General features: G+C 35.0%; 3 protein-coding genes across 3 annotated transcripts; 1 reads left to right on the forward strand and 2 right to left on the reverse strand.

The window, feature by feature from the left end:
* Window positions 1–327: 327 nt before the first annotated feature.
* CPR5 (protein) lies at window positions 328–5501 on the reverse strand. Its single transcript, XM_086651444.1, has 5 exons — window positions 4857–5501; window positions 2885–2941; window positions 2424–2459; window positions 1534–2295; window positions 328–1168 (listed from the first exon to the last, which is right to left on the reverse strand). The coding sequence occupies exons 1-5, from the start codon at window positions 5286–5288 to the stop codon at window positions 629–631; spliced, it is 1827 nt and encodes a 608-aa protein (XP_086507570.1). The 5' UTR covers window positions 5289–5501; the 3' UTR covers window positions 328–628.
* A 3848-nt stretch (window positions 5502–9349) lies between these two features.
* Window positions 9350–11329, forward strand: LOC147565049 (FAD/NAD(P)-binding oxidoreductase family protein). The gene has a single exon (XM_086651445.1). It carries the CDS (start codon window positions 9762–9764, stop codon window positions 11217–11219), a length of 1458 nt encoding a protein of 485 aa, XP_086507571.1. The 5' UTR covers window positions 9350–9761; the 3' UTR covers window positions 11220–11329.
* A 545-nt stretch (window positions 11330–11874) lies between these two features.
* Window positions 11875–18262, reverse strand: LOC147565050 (nucleobase-ascorbate transporter 3-like). Its single transcript, XM_086666397.1, has 14 exons — window positions 18029–18262; window positions 17438–17535; window positions 17031–17207; window positions 16640–16740; window positions 16429–16504; window positions 16016–16075; window positions 15168–15352; window positions 14980–15076; window positions 14516–14602; window positions 14306–14364; window positions 13406–13497; window positions 13236–13313; window positions 12911–13068; window positions 11875–12714 (listed from the first exon to the last, which is right to left on the reverse strand). Exons 1-14 carry the CDS (start codon window positions 18141–18143, stop codon window positions 11950–11952), a joined length of 2148 nt encoding a protein of 715 aa, XP_086522523.1. The 5' UTR covers window positions 18144–18262; the 3' UTR covers window positions 11875–11949.
* Window positions 18263–19707: the final 1445 nt, after the last annotated feature.

Consider the following 19707-nt stretch of genomic DNA (forward strand, 5'->3'; position numbering starts at 1 on the left):
TTGACAATGACTTAATAATTATAATCAAAGGACAACGCTCGAGACGTGTCAACAATTTAATTACTAGACAAATAGCTCACGATTATCTCAATATAGTTTATTCTTCAAAGAAAGCGAATAATAAAATTCACCACGCTTGAATTTCGATAGCAACAAATAGTCTAGAATATTAAAAAGAGAAAACAAATATAGTCAAGACTTTCCAAAACCTAGAAGAACCAAAGAATCCATAAAAGAAAAGGAAGAAACGCTAAAACTCCGGCAGTAAAAATCATCAAAAATAACTAGCAAAAAATTCCTAAAACACGAATTATCGAAGAAAGAAGAGAGAAGTAATCACAGTTTCATTCATAAAACAATACATGAATTTCACATTATGGTAATCACAGTTTTTTTCCAAGCTTCTCTTTTGGCATAAAATACAAGAATCACTTCTTTCTCTTTATCTCTATAAATATATAATGTAGATAACTTAAGCTACTAAAGCCTACCATGATACATTCTTAATAAACTTAGAAGACAGTACAAAGAAGCTCTTATTACCTCCATTTACACACCCACTCAAAACCAAGAGAGCTTCTGTTTTTGTTCATTAGGAACTCGAAATTCTTCATCGTCATCTTAAACTTCAAACCCAAACTTCAGACCCGAATAAAGCATCTGTTGCAAGTAAAGAGAAGTGATCTTTCCAATCACTTGGTCCTGCAAATGGCATTAAACCACATAATACTGGTAGAAATAGAAGTGTGGTGCCATAAAACACAAACCGACGGGTCCAGTATGGGAACTTTGGGCTTGTTATGCTTCCTGGAGAAGCCGGGACAGGCCCGTGAAGGAGGATAAATAAAGCTGAAGTCCAAATATTGGCGAAGAAATGAACCGTACATAGGACCTCCCAATATATGAGCCAATGATATCCGTTCCCTCCTAAAGTGTCGACACAAAGTTTTCCCACAAAACCACAGAGACCTCCTAGTAACAAGAGGATGAAAGTAACTGGCATTGCTTGTTTAGAAGCGGATGATCGTTGAAGAAGCAGATAAGCAATTGTTAAAATCACTAATAGACCAAATAGCATCCTGCTTGCTACTTCAACTAGACACCTTAATGAGTGTAGCCCTGAATTAAAAGACGCCACTGGTTTCGGCATCCACCAAGAATTAGACACCTAGAACAAAATTGAACTCCATTAGAAACCTAGAATGTGTTTTCTAGAACCGTGAAAATCCGGAAGTAAAACTGCGAAGTATCAATAGATCGATACAGTGAAAAGATAAAAAAAGAGACATGTTAGCATAGTTATGGAAGTGTTTTAATCACTTAGATTCTGAGTTTCTGACCTCGACTTGCTCAATTCATTGATGGCACAGTTTGTGCCTTTGATTTTGAATCATTGAGACTTTCAAAAGATCAATTGGCGAAAGAATGTAGTCTTGAAGATATCACATTAGCTTCTAAGTCAAACTCTGACTCTAGGAGAAAAAACACTTTTCTAGTCCAACTAGAGATCAAAGGCGCGGCAATAATACTAACCTTGGGAGGGGACCCACATGACGAAGTTGCCTCTGTGATCCGCTGGTAGGAATAAACATAAGCTCCGTATAAAAGGGAAGCTGACATGATAAACATGCCAGCCACGAGACAGTCTATGCACTTCCTGAGCAGCTCCGCATGCCTCGTGTCTTCTAACTGGGTTTTAAACTTTTCTGCTTTGAAGGATGCCTTTGAAATTCCCATTGATAATTTGAACCTCTCCAAGTAGTTTGAATCAGAGGTTAGAGCCAACTGCGATTCTTTCAATTGGAGCTGTTTCATCTTTAGAAGAAGCTCAGACATCTTGAGCTCATTCGAACGAGCTTGCTCCATGACAGATCTTTCAAAGGTAGTCAGCATAGATTGGCTAAATCCAGAGGGACGCGAGTCCAATACTTTAGGAGAAACAGAAGCCAGCTGTTGGTTTACTTGTCGATGCAAGATGAGTTCCTGGTTTAACGATTTAGTCCACATATTCTCTTTTATATCTTCGACAGAACTAACTGCCTCTTGAACTCCACGACAAGATGGGCCTGCATGTGAATGATGATCTGTTGTGCTCGAACTACTTAAAAGATTTTTTTGCTGGTTAAATGGTTTCCGTTGGTCCACTTCTGAACAGTACTCTTCCATGATAGAGTTACGTGAAGGATCTATTTCCTTGCCGAGAACCGTTGTGTTAATCATTCGTAGTGTCCTCAGAGTGCTTTCAAAGGATTTCTCGAAGTTTCTTACAAAGCAGTCAAACCTAGCCCCATACACCTGCTCCGGTTTATCAGATCACAAAAAAATAATGTTATATTCAAAATTTAACAATTGCACGATAAGTGAGGGGAACTTTACTTGAATCAGAGTAACTGGATTATTCAGCAATTCAGGATTTTGCTTACATTGGCTAGAGATTCTTTCAGAGCTGAAGTACAAATCTGCGAACAGTTCCAAAGAGTTAGTCAATACATATCCCAAAAAGTCGGTCATTTCATTAAAGATAAAACTTAGCAGAAAACCATACAAGAATTACCATATAGGGGGAGTCTCTAAACTCAAAGCATCAAAAGTTCATAAGCTTTATTTGCCTAAACCTTTCCAGAATAACCCACGAGCATAAATTATTAGAAGCCAGGGATAACACTATCCAACCGTACACTCTATTCGCATCCACAGAGGCAAGGTACCAAGAAATAGGCTTGGGTACTTAGGGTTTATTGATTGTTATCAATTGCTAATCAGAAAATAGAATATAATCTTTGAATAATATAGGAGTAGTTCATTGATTACAGACAAAACGTCCCTTTTATGAAAGGTGCAACTACTGCATCCAATTTGGCTCAAACGGAGAGGGGGGAAATACCTTAGATAGATGATCTGCAGGAATCCTGTCATTTGATGAAGTTTTTCTATCCAAAACCTGAAATCAACATGTCCATTCCGAGATAATCAATAAGAATACTTGAGGACATCTTAAAATAATGTAACTAGAGAAATGAGTTTGTTGAAAGTACACTTAGATACTAAAAGATCTGCATGAACTTCAGAAACTTCGACATATAACCAAGATCAAGTAAAAATTATATCACTAAGTACTTTCACTAGATTAAGACAACACCGTCTAGACCACATTCCTGAATTCCAGGCAGATCTTTTCACAGTTTCAAAATTAGTAAATTATTGTACTTTTGTATGTATATTTCTCCAGAACCAGAAGTTTGGAGATGAAGTAAATTTAACACCATCGCTTACTTGGAAGCTAATGATGCCACCTTCACGTGTGAAGCAGGATTTTGGGAGGCGAAAGATAAATAGTTTTGCACATAGGCATAAAGTCCAGATTCCAGATTCAGTACAATTTTGAAATTAAGGTTGTTTAAACATTTACCTAATCAAAACCCAAACACCACCTTGAAGGCGTTACTCAGTTTACAAGTTTACTTACAAACCTCTGGCACAAACCAAAACCTAGTTGCCTATCATTCCGTAACAAACAAAGAGAACATAGTTATTTGGTCATTCTAGTACAACAGTAGATACTTACAACATCATGAGTCGCGGGTAAAAAAGATAGCTTATCGCTTTACCTTATTAGCAGCGGTTATTAAGAAGAAGACTAGCTTTGGCTTTCAAGCGTGAGCCAGGTCTTCGAGTCGGCATATGTTGGTAGCTTTCTAAAGCCAACCTATAGAGTTGAAAGGCATCTAAAACCATACCAATTTCATCCAAATGAATATTTGACTACTAATAAAAAGACCGATTTTCTTTTTAACAAGTAAAATATTTAGGGAGAATTACTGAAACCCCCGACTTTTGATAATGCGTTTACTGAAACCCCCGACTTTTATTAGTAATTACTGAAACCCCCGATTTCCGTTAGATTTAACTTTCATATTTTCAATATTACATTCTTGCCCTCTTACTAAAACCCCCACCTTTTGATAATCTGATTACTGAAATCCCGACTTTTCTAACCTTTACTAATTGAGATTACTGAAACCCCCGACTTTTGAAATGAAAGGTGCAACCCAATCCATGTTTCCAAACACCCCTAAATATCTTTCTTTATCAACAATTAGGTTCTTACTTTTCATCACCATTGTAGTAACATAAAATCAAGATATTAGAAAAATCAGAATTATATTTGGCAGTTTGGAGTTGGAAACTTGGATCTTTAGTGAATGTCATTCTCCACTTTCCACCACTCCACTTTACTTCATTATTTTTTTCTCTCTCAATACATAAAGCTTATAAACTTTTGTGTCATTACTTGTTGGAGAAGAAAGACTTTTGATATAAGCGCCTCGGTATTGTGTTTAAGCGCCCACGTTTTCTGATCCCCAACAGGTCCGGTTTTAGTAAATGACCTTTTGGTCATTTCACTCCCTCTAACAACATCACACCGTTAAATCTAACGAAAATGGGACGGAAGTCGGGGGTTTCAGTAATTACTAATAAAAGTCGGGGGTTTCAGTAAACGCATTATCAAAAGTCGGGGGTTTCAGTAATTCTCCCAAATATTTATTAGATAGATCACAATGGTTAACCCGAAACTAAATTGGAGAAGTCCTAAAGTTCTGAAAATTGATAAAGCATAAAACTTGATTAAAATTGAAATTGGGATGTGAAAGTGGTTGTATCAAGTACTAAGCACGCAAAAAAAATTTGCCCCAAAAAACTCCCAAAGATTCAATATTTCCCTACTTATCTAGCTCAGAAGTTCAAAATAAACACTTTTCATACAGAAGCAATTGAAGATTCAAAGCTATTATAAGTAATCTAATAAGGAATTAGAATAAACCACAGAAAATTAAGAACCCTAGAATTTGTCAGACCTGAGCAACAATGGCAGCAAAAGACATTCCAAGAGGAAGAGCAAGTGCATCAAGATCAACATCACCTCGGCGACTACCACCACCACCAAACCCAATTATTACCTTCGGACTCCGCCGTTTGCTGGTAATACGTAAAACTTTATGTTGCGAAGACGAAGATGAAGAAGAAGGAGAAGCATAACTAGAAGAACCACGAAATTCTTTTAAAACCCTCTTGTTTTTCTTCATAATAGTTTTGCAATTACCCACCGATTTTGAGGTTGACTGATTAGGGTTTAAAAATGGACTTGAAACAGGGTTCAAAGGAGGAATTTTGATAGTTTGATTTGAATCGACGGTGGAAACCTCAAATTTCCCGTTACCGCCGTCGTCATCGTCGGGAGGGAAAAATTGTTTGGTGGGAAATCCAGGGTTGGTTTCAGAGACTTCCATGGCATAAATTAGAGAGAGAGAGAGAGAGATTTTGGAAGATTTGAAAATATAAAGGTCGCGTTTGGTGTAGCTTATTAGTGAGAGGAAAGAAAAAGTCTAGAGAGATGTAGAGAGAATAGGAAGTGGTATTTTCAACAAAATTATGAAGTGACGTTTTGAAGAAAATTAGAGGGAAAGGGTTTCGAACCCGTGTAGTGTATGTCCGGCATCAACACTGTGAGCGCTTCCCGAGAAAGCTAAATGTAGAAGCCACAATTTGTGGCTTTTGCTTTTTAGTTTTTTTTTTTTTTTTTTTTGTTGAACAGCTTTTGCTTTTTAGTTGATAAAGCGATTTTTGAGCTTTTAAAAAGCTGTAAATTATTTTGCCAAACGTGACAAATTTCAAAAGCAATTAAAAATAAGTGAAAAGCTGCTTTTCCACAGCTTTTAGGGGGGGGGTAGTGGAGCAAGACTTTCGCGGACTCTTGAGAGTCCGCGAAAGTCTGAGGCATTCAAATCCAGACATTTGAGAGTCCACGAAAGTCTGAGGCATTCAAATCCAGACATTTGAGAGTCTATGTAAGTCCGAGGCATTCGATTGTAGACAAAATATGTCCCAGACTTTGGTGGACTTCATAGTTTGATGAATTTGTGAAGGATTTGGGACAAATTTGGAAGCCAAAATGTCTTTCAAAAAACAAGAGACATTTGAAGTCCATCATGTGATCAAAAAACAATAATAATATTAAAATAATAAATGTCTACCAAATGTCCATCAATGTCCACAAATATTCACAGATGTTTACGAAAGTCGAAAAATATATTTTTGAAATGTTAGTATAAATATATTATTTCATGTGATTAAACAATAATAATAATATTAAAATAATAAATGTCTACCAAATGTCCATCAATGTCCACAAATATTCACAGATGTCTACGAAAGTCGAAAAATATATTTTTGAAATGTTAGTATAAACATATTATTTCATGTGATTAAACAATAATAATAATATTAAAATAGTAAATGTCTACCAAATGTCCATCAATGTCCACAATATTTACAGATGTCTACGAAAGTCGAAAAATATATTTTTGAAATGTTTAGTATAAATATATTATTTCATGTAATTAAAAAATAATAATAATATTAAAATAATTAATATCTACCAAATGTCCATCAATGTCCACAAATATTCACAGATGTTTATGAAAGTCGAAAAATATATTTTTGAAATGTTAGTATTAATATATTATTTCATGTGATTAAATAATAACAATAATATTAAAATAATAAATGTCTACCAAATGTCCATCAATGTCCACAAATATTCACAGATGTCTACAAAAGTCGAAAAATATATTTTTGATTAGCACAAATATAATATGCATTACACATTTTGTCAATGGACTCAAGATCTTAAAATGTCCCCAGGACATTTTCTCTATGGATCAAATGTCTTGAAATGTCTATAAAGACATTTTGTCTACAAACTCTCAATGTCTTGAAAATGTCTATGAACACATATTGTCTATAATAACTCATCCGAAATGTCTTGAAATGTCTACGGGACATTTTGTCTATGAAAGTCTGTGAAAGTCCCGCTCCACTACCCCCCCTAAAACTCTCTCTTTCCATTATCTAGAAAACTGGAACAACTTATTGTACTTGACTACTTTTCATCAATAATCTAATCATTACTCTACTTCTTTTTATGCCTTTGCATTCTAGGTTAAATATTATATATACAAGAGTTGTTACTGTTTTATAATTCTTTTAATTATGTAGACCATTTTTTAAATACTAGTGTTTTACATAAAGATGAATGGGATAAATTCAATTTTTGATTTCATACACGGGTGAAATATTTGAGTCTATTTTTCTAACCATAAAGTGTTCGTTCGAAATATAATATTCAAAATTTAAGATTTGATCTAATTTTCAAGTGCCAGGGCTTTAAATAGATTAAAAAGAAAACTTATTACAAAAAGACAAATCCGATTGGGCTGTAATCCATAACTGTAACTCCAAACGAACATTCATTTTTTGTGAATATGTTATTAATGTAGCGTAACATAATAAAAAAAATAGAAACTTGAAAATTAATCTAAGAATTAAGTTGTCTCACACGTATGATCATTATTTTTATTTTATTTTTGATAATATGTATTTTCGTTACTTATTTAGTTCAATATATCATTGGTTGGATAAAACTACATTCAACTTATTGTTACCAAATGAATTTTACTAGTTTTACGTATAAAAAAGCACTTTCTACATAGATTACCAAACAACCAAAATTAGCTTGTTTTAAGCACTTCAAATGAAGTGCTCTTATAAAAGCAGCTGTGGAAAATTTAAGCTTTCCCAAATGAGGCCAAATTGGGGAAAGCCAAAGCCGGAGGGAAAGAATACGGCCCCGTACGGGGAAGACTGCTGACGGTTTGATTTTTAGTCAACGGATATATTTTCCCTCAAGAGTCTGTTTTTTACCTAGGTGAGTCCGCTCGGAAAATCGATTTTCGTTGGAAAATTAATTTTCCGCTGTTTGTTAAAGCAAAAAACGTAGGAAAGCCTATTTTCTGTGGTAAAAAAAGAGTGGAAAAAGACTTCATTATTTTTCTCACTAAACAACCTCTATTCTCAATTCCAACTCTTCTTCCATCTAAACTTCTTCAAATTTCAACAAGAAGATAGCAATTAGGTGTCTTTGCAATTACAATACATACACCTTCAAGAATGGAGTAATTTGAAGTCACGGCTAGAATCAATTGTAATGCTAATACGTCCAGAAATAATTAATGTTAAGGTTTATCTAATTGAAGAAACTTGGAATACCTTCTCGAACACATTAGGGAACTGAAAAGGCTTGAGTATTTGAATTGTCTAAGTTGAAAAGTTACAGGAGCTTTCTGATTCCTTTGGTACAATTACTTTCGTGGAAATCCTAAGTTTGAGTGAATGTTAGCAATTAATGACTTCCTCTCTCAAGTGGATACGCAATAAAACTCGTATCTTTAGATCTTTCTAGTTGTCGATGCTTCAACATACAAGTCGAAGATCACCCAACATCTACAGAAGTCATAATTCTTCTACATACGATTTATGAAATGCAAAATCTAGAAATTCTTAAGCTCTTAATCAAAGGTTTTACCAAGCTAGAGTAAAATTCGAAAATTTTATCTGTGATTATGATCGAAACTTTCAAAATTAGGTATTACCCTTACGATTTTAGCTATTCCTGATGGTAAACAAGGATTTCGTGAAAAATTGATAGTCCAAGTGGTTCCAAGGTGTTGACATAAACTCCAGAAATTCCTGGAGGTCCCAGGTTCGAATCCCAGAGAAGGTGGGATCTTTAGTTATTTGAATTGGGATTACGTAGGTATTAATAAAGTTGTTGGGCTTCAGGGCATTGTCTTTGTTGGGCTTCAGGGCATTGTCTTTGTTGGGCTATAGGCCCGGTGTTGTTAATGTTTGAATAGGCAGTTATTGAGCTTATCACATCTATGATGTATCAAATGCCAAATATCATGTCTTCCAAAATAAAAAACAAAAAAAAACTAGGATTTCTTTTGGTGCCCTTTTTGATTCAAAGAATGAGAAATGGAGAAGCGAAGAAAGGAGAAGACAACAATACACAATTATAGAGGCACCTCTTAAAGAACCCAACTTATATATTACCCCATAAAAGCACCCCTTAAATTGATTAAAGAATGAGAATCGGTGGTGCCTTTAGAAAATTCCTCAAAATTTCTGACCTTACCAAACAATAAAAATGGCTTTTTCATAGGAAAAAAGTTTTATTACCAGAAAAAATGATCTTCACATCCAAATGTTGCACATGGATCAAACGGACCCCCCAAGTCACACCCATGCACAAGGGTGGGAATTGTGTATGGAAGGCAAAACTCGGTTCCGATAGTCCGGGTGTGACCTAAGTGTGGGATTTTCACCCGACTGCCCGCTATTTGCCCGCCCACGGTTCGAAATAGCCTATGGGCGCCCATGCCCAAGGTTGTCATATCTCGTGCCGACCCGACATGATATAGTGAGAGGCTTGGGTGAAAAGTCTCACCCGCGACCCAACCACACCGGAGCCGTCAAGTTTTTCAGAGGTCCCCCCCTGCCAAAAAAATTTCTCTTTTTTTTCCCTCTTTCTACCTCTCTCTCTATTTCAGTGGTGAATCATCCCTAATTGAATCAAGTTTCTCTATTCCTCCAAAACCAAAAATGGATGTTCTTGGGGGCAAAACCTCCCTATTTAAGCAAAGTATAGTGGGGCATGGTGTAGTGTCCTGTACTCCCATTGCCCCACCATTCATCTCATTTGCTAGTAAATGGATAAGATCACATGAAATGAGGACACCATCAACCAACCAAATAACCTAATTTCCTTCATGCATGAATTGTCCACCAATCTCTTCATCTAAAATAAAAAATCCTATCTTGAATTTTCATCTCAAAATCAAACCAATTTTGGTGATCCACCCATGAATCTTTTACAATCTCCATTTTCAAAACCCTCACTCTTTCTATCCTCTTCTCATGATTTCAACAAAACCCCCAAATTCAATTTCCAACTCAAAACCCGATGTTTACAAACACCAATTTACTCATCGGAATCTGACACAAAACCACCGGGAAACAAAACTGGTGTCATCATCATTGGTGGTGGACTCGCCGGACTCGCTGCTGCAAATCGGTTAGACTCGGAAAATATCCCATTCATTCTTCTTGAAGCTTCTGATGGGGTCGGTGGTCGTGTTCGAACTGATATTGTTGATGGGTTTCTTCTTGATCGTGGATTTCAAATCTTCATTACTGGTTACCCAGAAGCTCAAAAGGTTTTAGATTATGAAACCCTAGATCTTCAGAAATTTTATTCTGGTGCTTTTGTTTACTTTAATGGTGGATTTCATATTGTTGCTGATCCAGTTCGTCATTTCTTTGATTCAATCAAAAGCTTAACAAACCCTATAGGTTCAATTCTTGATAAATTACTAATCGGTTTGATAAGAATTAGGGTTTTGAGTAGATCCGATGATGAGATTTTAACTGCAAATGAAGTTTCGATCATGGATTTGCTTAAAAATTCAGGCTTTTCTGATTCAATCATTAATCGATTCTTTCGTCCGTTTTTTGGAGGAATTTTTTTCGATAAAGAACTCGAAACAACTTCAAGATTGTTTGATTTCATCTTCAAATCTCTTGCTTTAGGTGATAATACTCTTCCTGCTAAAGGAATTTCTGCAATTCCAAATCAATTAGCTCAAAAATTGCCCCCAAATTCAATTCTATTGAATTCTAGGGTTGTTTCAATCGATCTCAATTCTCAATCGAAATCGAAAACTAGGGTTTTGAAATTGCAGAATGGGGAGATTTTAACAAGTGAGTTAGGGTTAATTTTAGCAGTTGAAGAACCAGAAGCAGAGAAACTTTTGGCGGGGAAAATCCCAATACCGGGTTCGGGTCGTAAGAAACCGGGTCGAAGTACGGTTTGTTTGTATTTCTCAGCGGATAAAGCTCCAGTTGAAGAACCTGTATTGTTTTTAAACGGGTCGGGTAAAGGGATGGTTAATAACATGTTTTTTGCTACTAATGTGGCTAAATCGTACGGTCCAAAAGGGAAGACATTAGTTTCGGTCACGTTGATTGGGTTGTATGAAGATATGACAGATGAAGATCTAACGGCTGAGGTTGTTAGAGAGCTTGCGAGTTGGTTTGGGGATTCGGTTGTCGGGTCATGGAAACATTTGAGGAATTATCGTGTTGGATATGCACAACCGGATCAAAGACCTCCTACGGATCTATTGAAAAACCCTAAAATAGAAGATGGGGTTTATGTGTGTGGGGATTGTTGGAGTTCAGCTTCATTTGATGGAGCTTTGAGTTCAGGAAGGAGAGCTGCTGAGGCTTTGATTAAAGATTTAGCTTTGGTTTCTTCATAATTGAATTTATTATAATTTCAATACAAAAAAGATTTTTTAAATTTTGTTTATTATGTATCTTGGTTCATAAAAATCTATAAAATGTTTATAAAATATATCCATAACCAAAATCCACATCTACACCATCTGTAACGCTAGAAGTCTTAAAAGTTATTGATATTTTCTCATTTTCCACACTCAAGCAGAAACTCAATAAATACCGAGTTTTTTCTTGGCAAATGCTCTACAAATCTAATCAAAACGCTCACTTACTAGTTTGGGCAAAGACACCTGTAGTTCTGGTACGAGATTTTATTCCTGGCAAAGACTTCATAAACCCACCGGAAAACATTGACACTTACCAAGTTTGAGGAGGCACAAATATCTCAACTACTAGACGTTTTGCCAAGCAATTTGGAACTATTACAATCCCTCATCTTTGGAGAAGAGTAGCCTTCAACTCTAATATCATCTGTAAAAACCTAAATCTTAACAGTTATTGCTATTGTTCGTATGTTTGTTCTCACAGGTATAGACCAAAATGTGTTATTTCTGGCTTACTATTTCTTTTCTATCATATTCTGCTATATGATAAAAGATTAATCTCTTAAAGAGTTGTGTCTAACTGGGATAAGCTTGCAACTTTTTCTCACCCCATTTTACAATGAAAAGATAATTTTGTCAAAATGATCCAATGATAAAACACGAGGATATATTTTTACACTTTCATCCGTTTCTAATAATTAAGATTTTACATTATAACACAAGGATCGCGTGGTAAATAAGGCAAATTATTATTGGGTGAATCAGTGACAACAATAGTAGCACATCTTGGCCAATTGTTGGAGTCACCAAAAGTGTTTCCATTGTAATTGCCTTCACAATTGCAGTTTCCGCCACCGTTGCAGTTGCAATTGCAATTACCGTCACAACTGCAGTTGCCATTGCAATTGCAGTTTCCATACCTATTGCAGTTGCAAGTAGCACCACTAACACCGCCACAATCATTGTCAACAACAACGACACCACCACTGCAGTCACCACCACCAACAACAACAACAACACCACCGCCACCACAATTACTGCCACCAACACCACCAACATCGCCACAGTTGTCATCATTGTCATCACCTCCATTAACGTTCCCATCACCACCAATAACATCAATGACACTACCACCACCTCCACTACCTCCGCCACCATCACCACTGTTGTCACCACCACCACCACCATCGCCACCATTTCCACTACCTCCACCATCGTTGCCACCACCACCACCACCACCACCACCATTATTGCTACTATCGTTGTCACTGTCGCTGCTATCACCACCACCATAGCCAAATACCCTAGGTAAACTATAATATTCGTCACCGTCCTTCTGGTATGGAATCCACCATTTTAGTCCCCTCGCTTCATCCATACCTTCAGTATCAAGTGTATTGTCGATCACTGTCCCTGCACTCATCGCCACAACTGTGGCCGAAGAGAAGATTATCCCGAGAAAACCATTAACCTGCAAAAACACAACATAAAATATTGTTACTACAATTAACCACCACCAATTCCCTTCCCCATTCTTGCTTTTGAAATGCTAAAATCACTTCAAGACTCTCCCAAAATATAGTAACGCTCGTGTTGTATCAGCGTACAAGTGATTATGCTCTAGAGTCTAGACGAAAGATGTATTTCCGAAAATTTATATGACATACCCATGCCCCAGTTGTCCTAATCGATCCTCGACCAAATGAAGTAGAGTTCTTGAAGTACTGTGGGATTGATAGTCCCAAAAATAATGAGAGACCGATTGCATATAGATTCCTCGGTTGGTTACTGTCTGTGAATTGAGTATATGAGATTCCTGTGGCAGCTGAATGCACAGAAATTACGAAATTTATTAGTTGACTGAAATTAAATATTGTAAAATATTAAATCACAAAATCGAGAATTTATATAACAAAGTATTTGGGTATTTTATTTTTCTTAATTAACGGTTCAGATTTGATTTTAAATATATATGTAAATCTTTAAGCTTACAAATATTTCCAGATAGAACACAAGTCATAGCTGCAAATATTGGGAGTGGGATTGAACTGAATATAGCTCCAAATTTGCCTGAAATCATCAAAAGTCATTTTATCATAATTAATCACAACCCTAAAGGGTATAGGTATGTATTGATTGTTGAAATTTGTCTTGGAACCAACCAAAGATTGAGAAGAAGATCATGAAACCAGATGACATTAGCACCACTTTTCGGCTCCCTACATGTGTCAATCCAATAAGGCCAGCATTCTCTCTGAAATTAAACAAATTTTATACTTATAATTATTTGGATTAATTTTTATAATCCATAAGAAGATAGAAATCAAATGAAAAAAAGTTTACAAGATTTTATATGTGTTTTTCCTGTTTTTGGAGAAAATTTTGAAAAATATAGAAAATGTTTATTTCATTTAAAATACCAACCAAACACATTGAATAGAAGTTTTAGATGATTGAAACGGAATCGTGATCTCACAACATGAATTTGTGAAAAAGGCTTAAATACGATCTTTTGTTCCTGGATTAACGAAAATGTGCAAAAACTCTATTTGTTTCTGCCATTGTATGAGTGTCTCTTCCGGTTTTCGTTCTTTTGCTAGCTATTGCGTATTATTATAATTTTTTGGAGTTAGAAAGGCAACAATTAGAAATAATGTAGTTCAACTTAGACGAATTAGACATGATTAAATTGTAATGCGTTATGCGTGAGAATAGAACATATAGAAATAGGGATGGCTTTAGTTACCAAGTAGTTATAGCATCAATATTTCATTCATTTTTCAGTTGGATGTCTGCGAACTTGATATGGGTTTAAGGCTTCTCTTATTATATATGTCCACTTGTGTTTTGAGTTAGATTACAACAAACTAAATATAACAAAAAAATCTAGTCCTGGACATGATTTAACGGTCAGACGTGTTTGACGTCACACCCAAGAGACACTACAAAAAGTAAATTTACTGCCAACGGAAAACGGTCGTTGGAAAAAAGTACCGTCGGAAGAGCCTACTGCCGACGGCATCGAGTACATAGCAGTCAGGCAAAATAAAGACTTTACTTACACAGATGCAGTGGTACCAACAGCTGCTCCAAATATACCATCAATTAACATACCAAAACCCTGTTCAAAATGTAGTAGCTAATGAATGACAATATACATATATATCTTAGTACATAATAACATTTGGATATTATTCATTCAAAAGTTTGAATTTGCTTAGAGAAATTTCTACCCAAAAAAAGCAAAAAAGTTGAATTTTTCATTGACAAACCTGCATACCAACACTCCGACTAAGTGTATTAACCGGAGGAGGATTCTCTCCAGACAACCTTGCTGTTGGATAATGCATTCCTGTTGACTTCAGCATAATTTGATACAAAATAAAGTTACTAATGAGTTCTTAATCACATCAAATTTGTTTTCTTAAAAATTAATGGTGTAGAATAATGAGTTCTTAATCACATCAAATTTGTTTTCTTAAAAATTAATGGTGTAGAAAGAAATTTAACTAGCTAAAGTGTTTTTTTCTCATTTGATTGTATCTGACTCAACTGAGTTTGATAGCCAAATCAATTCAGATTTGCTAATCAGACAAGTCATACATCACAAGTCATATATCACAAGTCATTTAAAGTCAACATTCTGAAATATGATTTGAGTCAATTAAGACTTTGAGTCAAATTTCATAGCTGACTTAGAAAAAAAAAACACTACTTAAGTGGACAAAGAAAGCACCTCAGAAGCTGAAGCAAGAGCAGCAACCATCATAGCAAAGACATGACTAGCTTTGAAGATTGGTGTACCCCAATGAAAAGGGAGTGGAATTTTAACCCTAAAAGTTTGAGGAAGAAGTGAAGAAATGTCATCAGATTCATGATGTTTCAATGAAGAGGTGATTAAATTTTTTTTTTTTTCAATTTTACCATGGAGATGATGAGACAAGGTTTGAACTATCAATTGTGCAGTTCATCTTAGTCTGTTCACTAGAGTTTCTGTAGGCACCGCTTACAGTGAGCAACGCCGCGAAAGCCCAGACGATACTGATACTGATTAGTACGCCGAATTTTACAAATACAACTGACCATCTACCGGTGAATGCCTTCAAATACTGAAAAACAATAATTCATATATATAATAGTTAATGGTTTATAGTTACAAGAAAAATCTATAATATCATTGGTTGTGAAAGGGGCAAGTGCTCGGTTCATAAGTAAAGAATAAACAAGAACTTGTTTCAACTTAAGCTAGCTTTTGGAGTAATTAAGAGAAGTTCGAGAGTCCAAAACCATCCAACATTATGGTATCAGAGCCCATGGAACAACAAGTCTCAACTCAATAGTCCATCAAAGTGGAAAAAGGATTACTTGTAAGGAAAGATTGTTGGTATAACCCCCACAGTGTTGTGGAAAGGACAGGTGAATCTTCTTGGAAGTGGCGAAAAGTTTGACCTCTTGAATTACCTTTGATGATGAGAGAGGTCCAAGACCACCCAAGAGATTAGTTAGAGGCTATGAAACAACATACACGTCAATTCAATAGTTATACTCATGACAATCTGATGTGTCATGGGGAGATTGTTAAGATAATCTCGCATTGATTTTGGAAGGTGTAGACCTAGGCGGCCATAAGTTTATACGTTTGGAATAAACCCTCACCTCTTAACTCAGAAAGCTAGTTTTGGAGTGAAAGAGGTTCAAGACCAAGTACCCTAGGTACCCACAATGAAAGCTTTAACAACAATTCAATATAAATGTATAGATCAATGCATTACTTGTTGGAAGAATACAAGTATAAGTAGCATTGGCAGACCAATCTCCATGCACTGTCCAACCTGAAATCATCAAGTTAAAATCTTAGAAATCAGTACATAGAGTAAGCTTTATATTAGTCGAGAATAAATATATATTGATATATATATAGTGGAATTTGCGTGACGTAATGGGATATCATTTGCAAGCTTGACATGGGAAAAGTCTTTCATGCTCAGGCACATTTCATAACAGCAAATGGATTTGGGGTTTCGTTCATGAAGGGGGCCCGTGATGGAAAAAGATCATGGCACGTAGACAGCGCGAGCCAAAATTAATGTAGGTTAAATTGCACATAAATATTCGGTTTGGGTAAGAAAGGTGAAACGAAAAAACTTACATTATTATTTGTTCTATCTCATATAAAAAGATGTACCTGAGGGAACCCGCTTTGGAAATTTCCAAGACCCCCAAGGCAAACGATGGAAACAATAGAAATTGGAGTGAAGTATCTGGCGAAGAAATTAAAGTATAAGTAATCGATTAAAGCGAGTGAACAAATGTTGGGCTGGATAATCAGTATGCTAGATTTAAATTAAGAATGGATATTATATTAATAAATCAGTATGGTAGAAATGATTATTTACTTCGCAATTTTTGCCCACGCAAAACTGTAGCCAATGATAATGTTGAAAAACGATGATACAATTAGAGCTCCTTGAATAGATCTCATTGTGTGGACAAATCTCTGCGAAAGCCTCATATTCATTTTAGTATATAAAGTACTTGTAATTTGTAAATGTAGAATGTGACAAGAGTTTCAAATTAGTATCAGTTTTTTGAATAAATAGAAATTGCAACAGTGTTTAACTGTTGCTAATACTAATACCCAACGAGCTATAACCGTTACCAATGAAGAACAAACTGATTCTAATGATGAATACAACCGCTGCTAATGATGAAAAAAACGGTTGCTAATACTGAATAAAACCGTAGCAAAATACTAAGAAACAACAATTAAAACTAGTATCCACATACTTGGTGCTCAGAAGCGAAGAACTTGTTGGAGAAATCCTGGATGATCAACATCACAGGCGTGACAAATGTAGATGATGCAACCATGATAGTAGGAAGTCGAGATCCAAGCAACGTCTGAAGAAGTGTGTTTATTCCAGCTGTGAATAACAAAGTTTGAATTGAACGGGCTTCATCTCCCTGTTTTAGGATCGTATGTGTAACATATTTAAACAACAACTCTTCCAAAATCTAATTCCTCGAATGACTTAAGAGAAGGAACAAAGTTAAAATTTGGCTTCATTTTTGGAAACGTATATCTATCATGAGTCCTCCACGCGTTAGAAGTCAAATTTCAAGGGCAAAATTAAATGTCTAGAAGAGAGAAATTAATATTCATAAGACCATTATGGATATGAAAAAATACTTACATTATCCCCTCCCATTTGAGGAATGATAGACCTGCAAATCATGACCGTTGTTCCAATTGTCACAATTGTATGTTGGAAAGCCAGCATTACCTCTTCAACTATTAATTTCAATTAGAAAAAAACACCACCATGAGTTGCAATTAGAATGTGTTCGTAATATTAAATCCTAAATATTGCAGTCAGCATCTTAATGACCAAATCGTATGGTTTGAAGAGAGCGTTAACTCGCCATTCAGTTCTTCAAATTAGGGTGACAGAATCAATAGTAGAAGACATAAATATTACTACTTGACCAGTGTGGGTTGTACAAGATAAACCAAGACTAAATTTTATAAAGAACAACAAAGAAAGTCATTTTCCTCGTCTTCTTTTGTCTCTTTGATCTTCTTTCTCCTTCTTCTTCATCAACAGTAAATAACAACAATGAGATCGAGCCACTAAAATTTCATTTATTTGTACGTGTCTGAAAAAAAGAGTGTAACAAATCCTACGAGTTAACACTCTTATATTTATCAATTTGAATACCGTCTTCTGATCATATTTATCAACTTAAAAACAAACAAACAAATTGAAGGGGAAAAATATACTCACGCAACGATGTGGGGTAATTTTTCGTGAGATGTACAAGTGGTTCATTTCCAATTCGATCATCTTTTGTGTTTACAACATATCTTGGTCGATAGCGGATATTCTTATCCATTCCCATTGCCCTTCTCCTTTTCCTTCTTCTTCTTTTTCTCCTCCCTTCTCCTTCTAGATACAAGTATATATATATATGTGTGTATGCCAAGTTTCTAATAATGGTGATGAAATTAAGTTATACATGACCAAGTGAAATTAAGATGAATAATGTGAAGACACCTTATCTGGTAGGTATGTATTTTTTTTTTCTTTTGCTAGTGGGTGAATAACGACAATAATTCGCGCTAGAAACATCGTATACATGTAATTAATAATTATTAATAATAGATATTGTTAGGTGAATAACTCTAAATTATAAGATTAAAAGTCCTTTTGAGACAATAAATTTTAGATCGATTTTTCGTTATGTTTTTTTTTTGAAAGTAGACATCCGCCTAATATTTATTCAATATTATGTACTGAAGTTATCGACGTCTCTATCTTACAAATTCATCTCTTCCGCATAAAATACTTTTGTGCCTGTAGATAAATTTTAGTTAACATTGTAATTTTGTATGAACTCCTTCAAAATTCTATGAAGTATACCGCTACCAAAAAATACATTTCAGGTAACATTGTAATTTATCTCTTCTGCATAAAATACTTTTGTAATTTTCTATCACGAGTAGCACTTCAAAAGAAAAAGAAAGGCCCACATACAAACGGAACATTTGACTTTCTATACAGTATATAATATATATATGTATATTAATTGCATGTCTGGCTTATTAGGTTTGTTTTCTTTTATATTTTTCCCAATACACCAACTGCATGTGAAGACTATTTTTTTTTTTTTGTTGAACTGCATGTGAAGACTATAATAAAGTAAACTGGATGGTTGCCCAGCATGCTTTCTTGTAACTTAAAAAGGTCCAATCATTTTGTCTAAGGGGGTAGTGGTTCAGGACATTGGAGGACACTCAGAGACAAAATGTTCCAGAGACATTTCAAGACATTTCAGGACATTTGTCCGTAGACAAAATGTCTTTATGGACATTTCAGGACATTTGATTCATAGACAAAATGTCTCAGAGACATTTCAAGACATTTGGTTCATGGACAAAATGTCCTGGGGACATTTCAACATATTGGGACAAAATGTGTAGTGGATATTATTATTATTATTATTATTATTATTATCTCATCATTGAAGGATAATTGGTAGACATTTATTATTTTAATATTATTATTATTGTCAAACCATATGAAATAATATATTTGTACTCATGTTTCAATAATATATTTTTCGACTTTTGTGGACATCTGTGGATATCTGAGGACATTGATGGCAGTTGGTAGACATTTATTATTTTAATGTAATCATTATTGTCTAATCATACGAAATAAATTTTCCCTACTACTTTGAAAATATATTTTTCGACTTTCGTAGACATCCGTGAATATCTGTGGACATTGATAGATATTTAGTTGATATTTATTATTTTTAATATTATTACTGTCTTACCATATGAAATAAAAAAATTAATTAATATTTCCAAATATATACTTTTCGACTTTCGTAGACATCTGTAGATATCTGTGGACATTGATGGACAATTGGTAAATATTTATTATTTAATATAGTTAAA

The sequence above is a fragment of the Eschscholzia californica genome, unplaced genomic scaffold (genome assembly GCF_041429995.1).
Source record: "Eschscholzia californica isolate CP2 unplaced genomic scaffold, dmEscCali1.0.p SCAF_1, whole genome shotgun sequence".
Lineage (NCBI taxonomy): Eukaryota > Viridiplantae > Streptophyta > Magnoliopsida > Ranunculales > Papaveraceae > Eschscholzia > Eschscholzia californica.

Coding starts and splice junctions, on each gene's coding strand:
- CPR5 (XM_086651444.1), bottom strand. CDS start 5,288: ATGGAAGTCTCTGAAACCAACCCTGGATTTCCCACCAAACAATTTTTC. Junction 2,942..4,856: donor TTGCTGCCATTGTTGCTCAG/GTCTGACAAATT, acceptor TGTTGATTTCAG/GTTTTGGATAGAAAAACTTC. Junction 1,169..1,533: donor CATGTGGGTCCCCTCCCAAG/GTTAGTATTATT, acceptor ATTTTGTTCTAG/GTGTCTAATTCTTGGTGGAT.
- LOC147565049 (XM_086651445.1), top strand. CDS start 9,762: ATGAATCTTTTACAATCTCCATTTTCAAAACCCTCACTCTTTCTATCC.
- LOC147565050 (XM_086666397.1), bottom strand. CDS start 18,143: ATGGGAATGGATAAGAATATCCGCTATCGACCAAGATATGTTGTAAAC. Junction 16,741..17,030: donor TCTTCGCTTCTGAGCACCAA/GTATGTGGATAC, acceptor AGGCTTTCGCAG/AGATTTGTCCACACAATGAG. Junction 15,353..16,015: donor TACTTGTATTCTTCCAACAA/GTAATGCATTGA, acceptor ATTGTTTTTCAG/TATTTGAAGGCATTCACCGG.